Raw genomic sequence first — 15,915 nt, 5'->3', positions numbered from 1 at the left:
CACACACACACACACACACACACACACACACACACACACACACACACACACACACACACACATATGCAAAATAGAAACAGAACGAAAGAGATAGATAAATATTAATAGACATACTGATAAATGAATACCCACTCAACAATTCGATGTTTCGACCTCTCGGTGCCCTCGGACGTCCAAAATATTATATGTCTTGAAAAATCTCATTTATGTCGCTGTTGAAACACGTTGAAACACGTTCCCAAGAACATTGTTAGGGCGTCCATAATAATGATATTTACACGAATATTTTATAAACATCTAAAATACGTTGTCAATATGTTCAATTTTCAAGCAGTGCGGGACATCATCACTAGATGGACGCAGCGGAGTTCAATTATTAATATTTGTATTTAAAAAATTACATCAAACAGAGTAAAAGATGCAGCATTATGAGATTTTTTACAGTGACAAATTTTTACTCAAGTTTTAGTAAAATGATAATAAAATGATGCCTTAGAAGTGAGTTCCTGTAATTGGAAACTTAAAATGAAAATAAATAAAATTTTTTGATAATAAAAGTTTTCGGACTTTGCTGATGACAACTGTGTTCGGTTCTCTCCCCCCTCCCCTCCCCCTCGCTCAATAACTTACACAGTCTAGAAAGCAAGAACAGTTTTAGAATTTTTTGTGTCCTTAGAAATTGAACGTACTAACGATGTCTGTAGATGTCTTTAGATGTCTTTAGATGGTATATTATACGAATGATATATTATATGAAGAATATTTTTAGAAATTTTCGATATGTCCATGTATGACAAATAGGACGTCATTCAGATGTCCATATGATTTCGAATTGTTGCGTGGATAGATAGATATAGATCAAGACGAAAAAAGAGATTGAGCAAGCAATTTATATTTAAACTAAACTGGAAACACAATTATACAAAAATATAAAAAATATATTAAAATTTTATAAAAAAGAAGGCAGAAGATTAAGAAAAAAAATAATGTACTTATGTATTGTTTAGAAAAAAAAAGAATAGAAGAGAGAGAGAGAGAGAGAGAGAGAGAGAGAGAAACAAAGAAATAGTAAATGAGAAATTAGATTTAAAAGAGAAAACGATATTAGAGATAATGAAATGGAAGTAGTGGAAATAACGAAAATAAGATAAAAAGTTTAAGAAATTATATTGAATTTGTTAAAATGCAAAGCAAAATTTCAAGAAAAAGAATAAATTAAAACTCTATAGGAAGATAATAAGACGAAAAATAATTTTAAAAATAAAGGATAATTTATGTCAAAAGAAAAGTATTAAAGTTCATAAGAGACTAAAAGTTTAATGTGGATTCAATGATAAAAAGAATAAAAAATTTCAAAGAGAATAAAAATGAAGACAGAGGAAGGAGAGAAAGGATGAAGAATTAATATATATGAAATAGAAGTAAGAATTTTAATAAAGCTAAAGAAATAATAAAAAATGATGAAGTCAAAGATGCATAACTAAATAGAAAGAAATAAGAAAAAGGAATTTACAGAAGAGAGATATGAAAAATTAGAAAATAATAATGATTAGAAATGTAAATTTAATTAAGAAATATAGAAAGAAAGGGAGGCGTACATTTTGCACAGAGAAAGTTGTTTCTTAATCATACGTTATCGTAGCAAAGAAAATAAGGAAGCAATGATATATTGAGGAAAATGAATTGAAAGATGAAGAGAAAGTTAATGTGAATAAAAAATGTTAGAAAGCGAATTGAAAGAAACGCAAAGCGAAAACTGGAAACCGGAAAAGTTTGATGTACAGAATAATTATATATTTTATTCTTCTATTTTAAGAAATTATAAATATCAATTAAATTTTTGACTACGAAATGAAATAGCTATCACAGAATATTAAGTTCATCGAGAAGTTTTAGAATTACGAATCAAAACCTATATTTCAGTATACAAAGCTCTTGTTTGTAGAAAAACTCGGATTTTTGCAAAAGCGTTTCAATCCTTTTTTCTTTGTTTTTGTAATTGCTTTTAAATGCATTTAATGATCTCTAACGATTTTTCGGTTTAACATCATGTTTTAGTATCTCATAATTTTAATCAGATATTTTAAAAGATCCAATTTAAAATATTACTAATCAGATAAAAAATGAATTATAAAATATTCAAAACTTTATAACGACTATCTTACAAATTTTTCTTATTGTATTAAACACACTTTTTTGAACTGAAAATGGTATTTCAAAATTTTTTCAATTATTTCTTTGTATATCAATAATTATTTTAGATTGAGATTTAGATTATAACATAAATTTTGTTTTCATAATAGTGATCGGTAAATTTGTTCGAGATTATTGTTTATCTTTTATAAACACGGTGACCCGTAAAACTGGCTCCGTCGGTGATCTTCCCAGACTCTACGAAAACGGCAAGTTGATCACCGGCTTCGACATCTAGCAGGACGAGATTGCTTCCTCCACCTGGACCAGCGCTGATAATCGTTCTCCAATTGTTGGATTTGTTCAGTTTGCGTTTCAATGTTAGCCGCAAATCGGTGCTACCGTATCCGGCGAAACTGAATTGGTACAGGCCAGGACAATGCGTGGTGAAGATACCTGTTTGTGCCGCGTAACCGACTCCCTTATCTATTAGCGTTTCGGCGAGGATGAGCTTAGCTTCCTGTATACATTTACATCTATAAATTATTCTTGAAATGCATAAAAAATATATAGGATTTAAAACTAAGTTTTTATTTCGTGGGAGTTAGGGAGTTAGTTTACTAATCTAACTAGAAATTTTTCTATCATCAAAAAATTCTTCTATTCTTATTAAAATTAAGGTTATTTTTTAAATAAAATAAAATTAATCCTTGTTGACAGATATATGTTCTTATATTTTTAATTTAAAGTTATTATTATTCCTGACTAGAACATTTTCTCAGAATATTTCTTATAATTTATTAAAATTTTTATGTAAATTCCAAATTTTCCAGAATTTTTGAATAATTTTATATCTTTTTAAAAAAAATTTAAATTTTATAAAAATTGGACCATTTTTCAGAAAAAATTTAACATATTTTCTAGAATTGCTTGTATACATAAATTCTGAAATTTATATGTGAATTCTGAATTTTAAAATTTCTGATATTCCATATCTAATTTCTGATGAAATTTTGTAAAATTTGAAAAAGATTAAGGTATTTTTTAAGAAATTATAAAATGAGAAATCTTAGAATATATTTCAGAATTCATATATATGAAATATTCCAAGAAAAGATGCAGAAATTTTTAGTATCTTATTTGAAGTGTCCTAATTCGTATAAAAGTTCTGAAGGAAACTTTCATTAAGCGTGTTACATAATATTATTATCATATTGTTTACTCACATTTACTGACCCTTGGATTGCAGAGAAGGCGACAAGTCCGGCACAATCAGCGGCAGTTGCCAATTTTTTGGAGCCGATAGTCGTGATGCCAGAATTTTCTGGTGGATCTGGTACCGCTGCATCGGTCAATACGATCGCTGCCAATGTCAACACCGCCCACACCACCCTATTCATATAAATGAGCGAGTGTATATTAATTAGCAAGATTTAACTTGATTCTATATAAACATATAAATAATAAAAAATAAATTAAAGAAAATTAATGCCAATTAGAAGAGCCAAACACAAGATGAACGCGTGTAATTTATTCGAGTAATACAATAGAAATTCAAAAAATTAAAATTAATAAACAATAGATAAATTACAATTGATTTTTGACTTACATGATAGTCATTTAGACAAGTTTCTTAGTCAACGCAATCGTTCGATCGTACAAACTTATGTGAAAGATATGATCAAAAGTTAAACTATATATAACATTGACAACAAATGATAGAGAGAGGGAAACATTCAAGTCCTTGGAAATAAATTAAAATATAAAGAGATGAAAGATTCCGTGTCATTTTTAATATTGAGTCTCTGTAATTGTTTATTAATAAAAATAATTTCTGTGTCAACCTTTTATTTAAAAATTGTTTTCTTCGTCTAAAATTTTTACATTCTCCCAATCAAATTTATGGGAGAATTCTAGTCTATGTGCAATAATGAGTGCTGCGTCGAATTCTAATTGTGATTTCTGTATTCGTTAATGCACTTTTTCAAAATTCTCCTTGTTTATCTCACGTAAGAGGCATTGCAATCCTTGCAATTTATTCTGTATACGACGTTGGAGTGTGATAGAGTGGATAGTTCTTTTTCTAAAGTGAATTTATATAACTAAAAAACTCTTTCTTCTCTTTAGAGAAAAAATTTCTCTAAAAAAAAAATCTTATTTGTTTTATGAGAATAGAGTGCAAATTAGTTGGATCTTTGAATACAGATCTACAAATAAATCTAAGATGGAACTGCGATTTGGAATTACAATACTGGGAATTAGCAGCAATGCGGACGAGGCGACAACATGTTATTATGCAATATACGTCACGTGGATATGCGCAGGAACTTTTTTACGCTCATATCGTTTTTTTTCTCGTCTGACGTTTAATCGCCATGTGACCATTCTCGGTAAAGTTCAGTCGGTGCAATGGTTTGTGCTACTTTCACTGCTTGCGGCTATTTCTCAGTCTCAGATTCATCGTTTTCTTTACATGTATTTTCTATTTTCTGATACAATCTTTTTTATAGATTCTATTAAAGATTGTTGTTATTAATGCTTAGATGCTTATAGACAAATATATTAAAATATAAAAAGTTTTCATAACTTTCGTGAAACGTTCTGACAATTGAAGAATATATTATAACATGTAATAATAATATTAGAAATTAATTTTAATAATAAAATTTTGTACATACGAAATTTAAATGTTTTTGTATTTAATGAACATTTTTGTAAATTGTTTGCATTGTTTGCAATACAAAATGTTTATATTATATTTTCATCACATATTTTATAAGCACAAGTCAAATATTTAAATTTTGCTGTAATTGTAAATAGTAAGTAATATTATCACAATGTAATATTTATTACAAAAATTTAATGTTTTTTTTTTTCTAATATGGAATATGAAATTTGTGTCCACATAAAGCAAATCGATTTTTGTCGCTAAAAGAAAGAGAAATATTAATATGCATGATTGAAGCTAAAAGTCAAGTTATTGATTAGATCGAAATGCACTGTGCATAATACTTTGAACTTGCCTTTCAATAACACGATTACAATACTGAAAAAACATCTAATAATAATAAATAGAGATAATCATTTGTATTATATAATTTATTAGTCATCGGAACTGCAAAATGTGATGCTAGTTGCAAAGTCGACGACTATCGCATTTTTCTTTCCTGTACTTATTTGTAAGATTGATTTGTATTGCTATTGTATTGTTACTGCAATTGTCCTTTGTAATTTTTTTCACGTTAATCAAAATTATTCTTACTAAATTTATATTATCATTACAGAAATAAATAATAAAGTGTTAATTTGATCGATATTATTTAATTATATTTACAATTGTATGGCAGGGGAAAAGACAAAGGAAAATTTAATTAGTACTTAATCTTTATTTATCAAATATTTTAAAAAAATTTATACTTGATTGTAATATTAAACAACTTGATATTGAAAAATCTAAATTATAATTAAAAATTAGCTCATAATATAATAAAATAAGGCTCGATTTTCTTAATGTAAGATTAACTTTAATCTCGGTTTTACTTATTTTAAAGTCCGATTTCTCATTATCTGGTTAACTTATAATTAAGCTTAACCTTATTATGCTTCACCCAATGGGCTTCATCCATGACATCATCGAATCATAGATGAAGCCCATTGGATAAATATCAGGTTAAGCCTAACTATAAGTTAACTAGATAATAAAAAACTGGGCCTAGGATTTACTTAGAATTAGGAAAAGATAAAGAGTAAATTGAATCGAATTTAAAGTTAATGTAAAGTAAAACAACTCTAAGACTGACTTTAAGATTATGTTTTCATTGAAATGGAGAAACGGTATGTTTGTTACAACACGATAAAGAGCATTACAATCGATACCTAACGAAACTGGGGGAAAATAATTTTTTATCAAATAATAGTAAAATAAATAACAGACTTACATGATGGTAAAATGTGGTGTGGCAGCGACGGATTTCGCGCTATTAGATTGGTTTCTGATGTTAAGACAAATCAGATCGATTCGGACCTCTGTACGTCTTTATATCACCTTCTAGCTCGACTAGTGAATCGCGCGTCGACACCAGCCTTTTCTTTCATTTTGCATCTTGTTTCACCACAACAAGTGTTCTCTTTCTCACTAATTGGTAATCGCTACCCTACTCCAGCCGCTGGTAAGTTAGTTGGTTAGGTAGTGACGGCTTCTCATAATAATCAGTGAGAGGAAGGTTTTAAAAGAACTATCACACTTTTTTGACACAAATATCCTAAAAGCAAAAGGGATACGATTGATAAATTTTGAAAAATAAACAGATATAAATCAAAGTTTATCCATTTTGTAAAACAACATTTTTGTTATTTAATTTTTTAACTGGAAAAGTTCAAAAACAAAGAGATATAAACACATAATATAATCCTTTATAAAGCAGCGTAATACATGCTTTTACATATAACAACATATTTTTTAAATATCTTTTTTAAAATTTGTAAAAATATTCTTAATATTTGTACATATAATTAATACATGATATTAAAAAATTTATGTCAGAAAATATATTTTTAAATCTATTTTTTAATATAAATTTTTTAATATTATTTATTAATGACTTGTAATATTTTTGTTGAAATTGTAATCTAATGCAACTTAATAATGGCACTAAATTGCAAAAAATAATTCATTACAATATTTTAATAGGATAAAGGTCAGTTTGCTAATAAATGAAAATGCACTTTGGTTGCAATTTATTACTTTATTAAGATCATAACAGTACTTTTAAATTAACCGTTTGGTAAATGGTACGGTAATTAAAGTGCTGTCAAAACCGTAGAAAGCGTAGACGTTGACATTATCGCTATGTTTTCTTAATAAGCAAAGGATAAATTATATTTTGTGAGGATACGAAAAATAAGATAGGAACGGAAAATCAAGATAAGCTTATAGTATATGTATAGTATATATAAGAAAATTTCAAATAATTATCTCAAGAATATCAAAAAGTTATCAAGATTATCGGAAAGGAAAGCGCGAACTCAATCAGGAAGAATATCAGTCATACAGCACGTTATCGTTATCGTTACGCCAGATAAAATAGCAAAGGAAGTTAGGTCACTCGCCTATTATAAGAAGCATTTGTCATCTACACTAATTTTGCGAAAACGCAAAATTTTTAGAATATGCAAATTTAAAAATTAAATAAAGAATAAGCATTAATTATTTGTGTTCTCAAAATTCGACTTTCTCTTGCCTTAGTTAATTTTTTCAAAGAAAAACGTATTGCTGATATATGATTGTCATTAAGATTAAAAAAAAATTTATCTATTCACCGATATAGTTTAACTTAAACGGAAAAATCCATTTATATTCTAAATTTACATAGAAACCATAAAATAACTTAATAGCTTTTAAATAAATTCGAAATATAGAAATATAAGTTATAATATATATTGATATTTAACGGGTTTTTTGCGATTTACATCAATAAGCACGGACTACTTTCACTTCAACGACGCTTTCCTGCAGTACCTCGATCGCCTTGAATTTGGTTTTCTTTTCACATCTCAACAAGTCTCCGCCTTCCTGTGACTTTCCTCTTCGATGCTAAGAAATTCACTTCAACGAGATATTTATCGATGCTATTCAATGCAAACGTTTGGAAATCTGGGTGTTAAGATAAATTCTGAAAGAAATCCAAGGCCGAGAATTCGCGTGAAAGTAACAATCACTCGTTATTTTACCAATAATATGCTATCTACTGCATTCGCAACGTTTTATTGTGTAATGGCAAATTGATTTTCCAAACTAATTGATCTAAAAAATGATTTTAAATATATGATTGAGAAATATACAATCAGATTTTGATTTCTTCTATTCTATTATGTATAAAAGAATTTTAAAAGGAACATTATGAGGATATAAAGAAGACGCTGATCAACCGATAATAAAAGTCTAATGACGCATTTACACTAATAAATTGTTGGCTTGGCAAGCTGGTCCTTTACTGGGCCAGTTGCATGCGCCCTCGTTTGAATCAAACGTTAAGTGAACAGGACAATTAAAGATGTGAAGCGTGAATTTCTTCTTCCACTGGTCCCAATGACAAGCGTAGAATTTATTACAAAGTCCGGGATGTCTGAAGAGACCAGGCCTAGCGCAATCAGTGACACCATTAATTATCTGATCAGGATCGTCATCATATTCTTCCTTTTCTTCTTCATTTTTCTCTTCGTATTCCAATTTTTTGCCCATTCGATGACCCGAATGAGACTCATAATTCCTCGCGGGTGTTCTGGCATCTATCGTAGGTAAGTAAGAGGATGATGGTACATTAGTCGAAACGGTCGTCGTTTCCTGTGGACTAATCTTGAAGGGCTGCGCTGGGAAAACGTTGTAGTTGGTAGAATAGTCATCTTCTTCAGAGTAGCCGAGATCGACGTAGATTTCAGAAGAGTCGTAGTTGGCCAGATTTACCTTGCCCTTGGAAGAATCGATCTGTTTCGTTCCTGGACCGCGAAGATTGGCAAAGGGATCGGCCTTGCATGTGCACTCTGCCCCAAGTTTACCTAAAAGAAGTGGATGAAGATCGCTCCACTTAACGATGACTTTGCCTTTGACTTCTGGTGACTTTGTAGTAACTTCGTATGAAAATGTCGGAGATTGAATGCCATATCCGGAGCTTGAATAAGTATCATACTTGGGTGGCGTGTACTTGATGGTGCCTCTGTCACAGTTTGTAGTTAGTTTATTGATCTTATCCCTTGAAATATCCAGATTTGTTGGAGAGCCACTTCTAGGAATTGTTCCTAGAGAAAACGGAGTAGTCGAAAATCCTTGGCTGGAATAGTAAATGTTGGAAGGCCTAAATGTGGTGGGCGAATGGAACGAGGAAGGACTGTATGTAACGTCAGAGATCGGTAAAGGTTTTTTATACGTTAATCCGATGAGCTCTGGTTGTGCAGTTATTGCAGATAAGTCGTATTTTGTCGTGGACGCAGTCACGCCAGCTTCAATCCACTTTGGTGGGAGATATCCCAACGAGGAGCTATGGCCTGTCTGGCCGCTTGAATCAGACCGTTGGAAAGGCACTCCTAAACCAATGTTAGACATGGATACTGACGCAGTCTGAGAACCGCTCGTTCTTTCGATGAATTGATCATCTTTTAACAATGGAATGGTTGTCGGAGAGATCGGTCGAGAGATCTTGTAACCGGTATCGATCACAGGTCTGACGGTTGGAACAGCCATCGGAATCTTAAACGATTCGAAAGCAGTTGTTTTGTAATTTTCTGGATGTTCAGAAGTATGAGTTACAGGTCTGATTGTCGACGTTGGTAAGCGGCTGAAAGACGGTGGCGACGTCGTGATCGGTACATTACTTCCGGCCAACACAATTGGCGTTGAAGAGAACGTGATACCGCCAGTTCCAAATTGAATGGCTGGCTTAGGATACAAGTATCCGGAAGTAGCTGATTGTACGGTGAAGCGACCACCCGGAGCATCCGGTACAGCTTTCGAGGAATAGCCAGGTGAAGTTAAAGTAACGGACAGATTGTCAGTAGATGATGTACTAGTATATCCAACGACGTTCCCTTCAAATGCCTTTCCGCTAATATTATCGGGACTATAAGTAAGTCTACGATCACCTGTGCTTATTGAGTAACTGTCACCACCTCCGAGAACAGCAGTGGTTATACCTGTCCTGGTTGGACCAGTCTTCGTAAAGCCACTTGGTGTGAAAACAGCCGATTTACTCAAAGAATATCCTGAAGTAGGTGAGTTTTCGAATCTAGAATCGTAAATGCCACCAGTACTTTTTACTCTATCGGATACGATTAAATCGGGAAGACCAGTGCTGGTTAGCCTGTAGTCCGAAATATCTTTCTCTGTATACTTGTTAGTGTTGTAAGCGGAATTGAACGTGACAGTGCTGCGTCCTTCATCAGTTCTATAGCTTTGAGGAGCTGTAGGTATCAAGCTTTCGCTTGGAGTGCTACTCGAATAGGTAATTGAACCTCTCGCAGGGGCATTGCTGATGCCATGATAAGTTGATTGCGATTCATATGATTTATGAGTCGAGCTTTTGATTGTCGAATCTGGTTGTATGGAACTACCTATAGATATTTCAGGAGCCGTTTGTCCGAATATGTTAATATTTGGAGTAAAGTTATCTTTCAATAAGACACCAGCGGTTGAAGGACCTATTGAAGGATTTATTGAAATCGTAGGATTTGGCGTTTCGGATTTTTCGTATATTAAAGTTCCTGGACTAGCTGATCCAACGTTTATAGTCTTCACATCGCTATTCATATATCCCGTTGTTTCAGAAGGGGCGACGTAGCCAGGTCGGCCTCCTCCGGTTAGGATTTTAACATTTTGGTTAATGGCAGGAGTTGATACCGCTCCAGGAACATTTCTGTGGATACTGGATACGGTCCTCGAAAAGAAGTCACCAATAGTATTACTTCCGTCTTTACTAGTAGCTCCAGTTTGAATAGCACTAAGAGTATTTTTCTGAATATTGTAACCAGTAGGAATATCATTGCCAAAGATACTTATGTTTAAATTAGTTTTCCCGTAGCCATTTGTTAAACCGATTCCACTCGTTTCAATCGTGGTTCCGACGTGGTTTCTTTCTCCAACTCCAGTTGTTCTGATCGAGGGATAAATCGAGGACTCTTCGTGTTGTACGAATACAGGAATCGTATATCCTTCCTTATTATCATATTTATAGTTTGTCGAAGTGCTTGTTGGTCTAGGAGTAAAACTTATTTGTCCGGAAACTGTAGAAATTCCTGAAGTTTCCAGTTTAAACTTTGGAACGTCGCTAACAAAATTAATTCCTGGGATTTGACTTGAACTTGTACTGTGCAAACTTGATCCTATCCCAGATTTAATTGACACACCAACGTCATTTTCAGTAAAGCCAGAGCTGATGCCGCCCGTAGCTATAGAATATCCTGCACCAGTCGGTCCTTTGTATGCTGTTGGTCTCGTATATTCTTTATCAGTCGATTCTGTTATTTCGATTTTGCCACCAGCACCAGGATAAGATACAGATCCGAATGATGGGCCGGTTTCACCGAATGACGGTTGATGTCTTGCTATTCCTGGATAGACACCGGTGGAAGTCGAGAAGCCATTAATATTAAGTGTGTTGGAACCTGCGTATACATTCGTTGATCCATCATATTTAGGACTAGTAGATTGTACGTGGACATTAACGGATGATCCAGGTAATCTAGATTCGAAATAACTTCCCGGAGTTCTCGAATAACTTGTATCTATTATCGGACTACTCGTACTAACGCTTCCTGTATAACCATTTGCCAAATTAGGATACCTTGAGATAGGTTTTTCCAAATAAGTTACACCTTGCTCCTTCAAATGACTTCCACTAGCGGTTCCAGAATACTCTCCCGTTGTAGATCCGGAAAAACTTGCAGTAGTCCCTTCTGAATGACTTCCACTAACGGTTCCGAAATACTTTCTTGGTGTAGATCCAGAAAAGTCTGCAGCAACTCCTCTCAATGATTCCCTGTTTGCAAATCCAGTGTTAAATCCACCAGTAGATACAGAGTATCCGGAGCCATCTTGGCCAGTAAATGCAGTAGTATATCCAGTATATCCATCGCCAATTTTGCTGCTTGTTGAATATTCTATACCACGTTCTTCTCCGACGATTGTACTAAGTGGTACCGAACTAATCTGTATATCGGGTGATTTGCTATACGTTGGAACAGAAGACACTGCTCCTCCATATTTGGTGGATTTAGAATAATCAGTACCGACTACACTGGACAGTCCTACATGTCCAGGACCAGAAATCACAATACCAGGGTGTTTACCAATATCTCCCGCAGTAGTTCCAAAATAGTTTGTACTGTGGATACCGGTGCCGGTTGTTCTAGAATAATCCATGTCGGAGTAATCCGTTCCCACAGAGTATTCCGGTAAACCGCTGGTAACGTAACTGCCAGCTCCAATGCCAATAGAGGTTCTTGGAGTGTAGCTTCCATAATTGTATTCGTGGCTGGTATAGCCTGATCTAGATTCCGAGCAAGCTGGAACCAGCCAAGGCCACTCGCACATTAACTTCTTCTCATCGAATACCAAGCCGTACGGGCAGCGGAACTCGAACGCTGTTAGTTCTTCTCCACCTGTCAATATTAACATAATTACATAAATTTATATAATATTTTATGTGCGTTGCAAATTTGAAGAAAAAATACTATATAAATATGTTGCAATGATGAAATTAACACGTCATGTTCTGCAATTATAATACTTTCTTTAATGATTTTGAATAATACATAAGATTTATATAGAATGCATAAATAATTCATTAAACATGTAACACACCTAAGTCCATGCAAGCAAAGAACCAACGACAATTTTGTGGATCCGCATAATAACCGGGTTGAGAACATTCAAATCTCTTCGGGGTGACAGGAGCAATCTCGCTGCTGCCAGGACAAGGTGAGCCTTCAGGCAACGAGCCTGGCCAAACACAAACTTCCGTGCGCTCGTCAAACGACAGTCCAGCTGGACAATCAAATTCGAAAACAGAATAGTCTTCTATCGCTTGATTGAATTTCACGCAGCGATAGAATCTGTAAAAGAATATTATTTATTGGATATACTATATACCTGCATAAAGAAATCTAAATTTCGTATTAGTGATTTTTTTTTTATTTAATCAGTTTATACGATTATTACTGATGTTATGTTAGTCATAACTACCTATTGCAACTTTTTGGATGGACAAAGTAACCTTGACGTTTGCAAACAAATTCGGTTTGTGTGTTTTCGCGTATGGCTCTGATATGCCCCTCCGTATCTACAATTCGAGTAACACGGAAGCTAGACGTTTTCGCATTATTTGGATAGGAAAATTGCATTTGCTGAAATTTCAATGAATTAGTAAAAATAGGAACAGTAGTTTAATATCAAAATAATCTCTTTCTCTCTCCCTCTCACACACACACACACACACACACACACACACGCGCGCGCGCACGCGCACGCACACAAAACACATACATGAAGCTCATCTTCTAGCGCACTGAGTACAGCTCGTCTCGATTTTTTTCTAAACTCCGTGAAGGAATGATAAATTTCTTGCGTGAGCGGTACTTCGCACTCGGTCTCCATGTCATTTTCTATATTTCGCAAGGCCAATCCCGCCAAGTCTCGCAAAAACACATATTTCCCCTGAAATTAATTTTGACGTTTAAACAATACGAACATCGATTGCTTTTATACAAGTTAAATAGATTTTGAAAGATGTTTTATAATCTATTTAATCTTAAACAATGGCATCGTAATTCATTTTTTACATAAGAGTGAGCAACTGGGAAATCCGCGTACACACCTTTATTCCGACCGAAATCTTATCTTCAAAAGCAATCCACGTTTTGTTTTGAAATGCGTAAGGCGCTGTGAGATCTTCATCTCGTTCTACGATCCATTCCCCGTTGTTTATAGCTTCGCAGAGCTACAACATAAATAGTTTAAAAATAGATTTCATTCAAAGGAAAAACAGTGATAGCAAGTTATAAAAATTACAACTGTATAAATTTTATATAAATTATAGAATAAATTAAAGATCTTATAATCAGAATATGGCCTCGAGAATGTCCGGAATTTTTCTTCAAAATTGTGCGAGAGAGACGGATATGTGCTATCTCACTCTTACTCACTCTGCAATGGCACTGTAAATGTGGCAGTTTTATAAGTTTCATAACTCCTGGCTAATAAGTAAGCACACAGCGAATATACGTCGTAGTTCTGTGTAGTCCCACTTTTTTTCGATTTCACATAATATCTAAGTATTTCTTTTTGAATAAAAATGCTTGGATACGTCAGTATTTTTCTGCAACATTTATCGTCAAAAAGCTAGATAATGAATTACAACTAGTGTAAATTGAAGAAAAATGTCGGATTAATCACAGATGAGACACAGGGTGACTCTGATTTCTAGAATAAATGTACTTACATATTTAAATTATAATGTATTTTATAATTGTTGCAACTATAATAATTTAACTATAAAAGTTGTATTACGTTGTAGTTGAAAAAATTATTTTATAGTTGTGTTGCAACTATAAAACAGTTTATTCAAATATTACATTAATTTAAAATATACAAAACTTGTATATAAGTTATCATTTTTATAGTAGCCATCACTACGTCTTTTTCTCTGAGTGATTGCGATCTTTAATGGACTCGTATTTATTTTAGCTAAACTGTTGAAATCATAAGCAAACATAGTTCGAGAAAACGGTCACACCTCTTTACGATCGATTGACACAGGCTCCTTCTCCGTAGTTTTTGATCTTGGGGTGTTCTCGTCCGGATTCTTCAAAGTGAATTTGTACGCATTGACCGGCACGGTTATCATGATCTTCTGCTTGGGTGCTCCTAATCCACTTATTAAGTCTATCAAGCTGTCTGTATTTAGCATGTCGAAAAGTCCCATCAGACGCGAGGGGTGAAAGGTGACGAAGGCTCCGTCTTCATCCGTCATGTAATCCGTTGACAGTGTAAATAGGTCAATATACCTAATAAAAAATAAAAGAAATTAGAATATTAGTAAGCTCAGTTAATCCTCCGCGAAGCAGGTAGAAAATCAACATGAATCATATATGTTATGGATATATCTCATACCCCATGCTATACTTTACCATAAATAATACTATAATTTAATATGATTACTACTAACGCATTCTCCAGTTGCACGAAACCGGCAACATGTGCGCGGTACTTTTTAGAAAGTTATAGAAATTCATCTTGCTGGGATATGTCACATCCCACCTGATTCATGTGGGGTAATTAAAAATTTAAATTAGAGGTAAGAAGGCAATGAGCGAGTTATATTTGCGTTACAATAATTATTATTGTAACGAGTATTATTTAAACAAACTCATCCTATTTCAGTGTATTAGTTAAAATTATACAATTTAATATTTTATAAATTCACAATCACAAAAGAAAGAAACAATTTGAAAGATAAAAGAATGATGAAAATACTTTGTTGACTCTCGACGAACCAGAACTAATACGTTTCGTGTCAACTAAAATAATTCGTACTTCATGAGTTCCTTAATGTCAAACTGCTTGGCTAGATCCTCCGATCTTATAGGTAAAGCCATGAAAATCCTTTTGTCATAAGATTTTTTAATCATTTCGTCTTTGAGACTTTTGATAAAATTATAAAGACGGTCCTTTGAGCCCGCCGTTACATTCAATTCCACGCCATCCACCTTAAACAGAGGAAAGACTCCTTTCTATCAACTCATCAATATATACTTTTGCAATTTAACATTTGCATTTAGATAATTTTGTTGTATGAGTGTATTTATCTTAATTAATATTTTTTTAACAGCCTACTCAATTATTCATGACTACTTTTATATATATATATATATATATATATATATATTTTAAATATATATCCAATACACACACACGCACACACGCACAACGTAATTATTTAATTTTTAAATCATCTCGAAAGACAAGACGTCACACAATAAAAAATACCATACCTCTTTCATAATATCAATAATTCGAGTGATAGCTTCCTGTTGTACCATGGTGGAATTTCTGAGCATCATCGCGGGATCGTGTATAGAAATGACAAACTGAAGAGGTGAATGCATCTCTTTTAAAGATTTCCGCAAGTCAGAAATATCTGGAACGTTTTATTTACGATACTGAACAACAAATTTTGATCAATATTTTATTTCTTAACAAGTAGATGTTTCTTGTAGGACTTTACACTGAATAAG

At 33.2% G+C, this 15,915-nt stretch overlaps 1 protein-coding gene across 3 annotated transcripts in view; it reads right to left on the bottom strand.

Moving 5' to 3' along the window:
* Positions 1 to 2,162: 2,162 nt before the first annotated feature.
* The window catches only part of LOC108753458, a 17,618-nt gene continuing 3,865 nt past the window's right edge, over positions 2,163 to 15,915 (bottom strand). The window contains exons 4-13 of one of the 3 annotated variants that reach the window (XM_018495049.1): positions 15,673 to 15,818; positions 15,215 to 15,387; positions 14,415 to 14,685; positions 13,497 to 13,619; positions 13,166 to 13,336; positions 12,866 to 13,026; positions 12,485 to 12,735; positions 8,091 to 12,282; positions 3,360 to 3,525; positions 2,163 to 2,653 (exon numbers count right to left, since the gene is read on the bottom strand). In XM_018495049.1, coding sequence (XP_018350551.1) covers positions 2,333 to 2,653; positions 3,360 to 3,525; positions 8,091 to 12,282; positions 12,485 to 12,735; positions 12,866 to 13,026; positions 13,166 to 13,336; positions 13,497 to 13,619; positions 14,415 to 14,685; positions 15,215 to 15,387; positions 15,673 to 15,818 — 5,975 coding nt within the window. In that variant the 3' untranslated portion in view covers positions 2,163 to 2,332. Of the gene's footprint in view, positions 2,654 to 3,359; positions 3,526 to 6,071; positions 6,202 to 8,086; positions 12,283 to 12,484; positions 12,736 to 12,865; positions 13,027 to 13,165; positions 13,337 to 13,496; positions 13,620 to 14,414; positions 14,686 to 15,214; positions 15,388 to 15,672; positions 15,819 to 15,915 lie in introns of those variants that run through there. The other 2 variants (XM_018495031.1, XM_018495040.1) reach the window with 2 other exon arrangements.

Source organism: Trachymyrmex septentrionalis, unplaced genomic scaffold (genome assembly GCF_001594115.1).
Source record: "Trachymyrmex septentrionalis isolate Tsep2-gDNA-1 unplaced genomic scaffold, Tsep1.0 scaffold114, whole genome shotgun sequence".
Classification (NCBI taxonomy): Eukaryota; Metazoa; Arthropoda; class Insecta; order Hymenoptera; family Formicidae; genus Trachymyrmex; species Trachymyrmex septentrionalis.
This window is presented reverse-complemented; position numbering and strand designations above follow the sequence as displayed.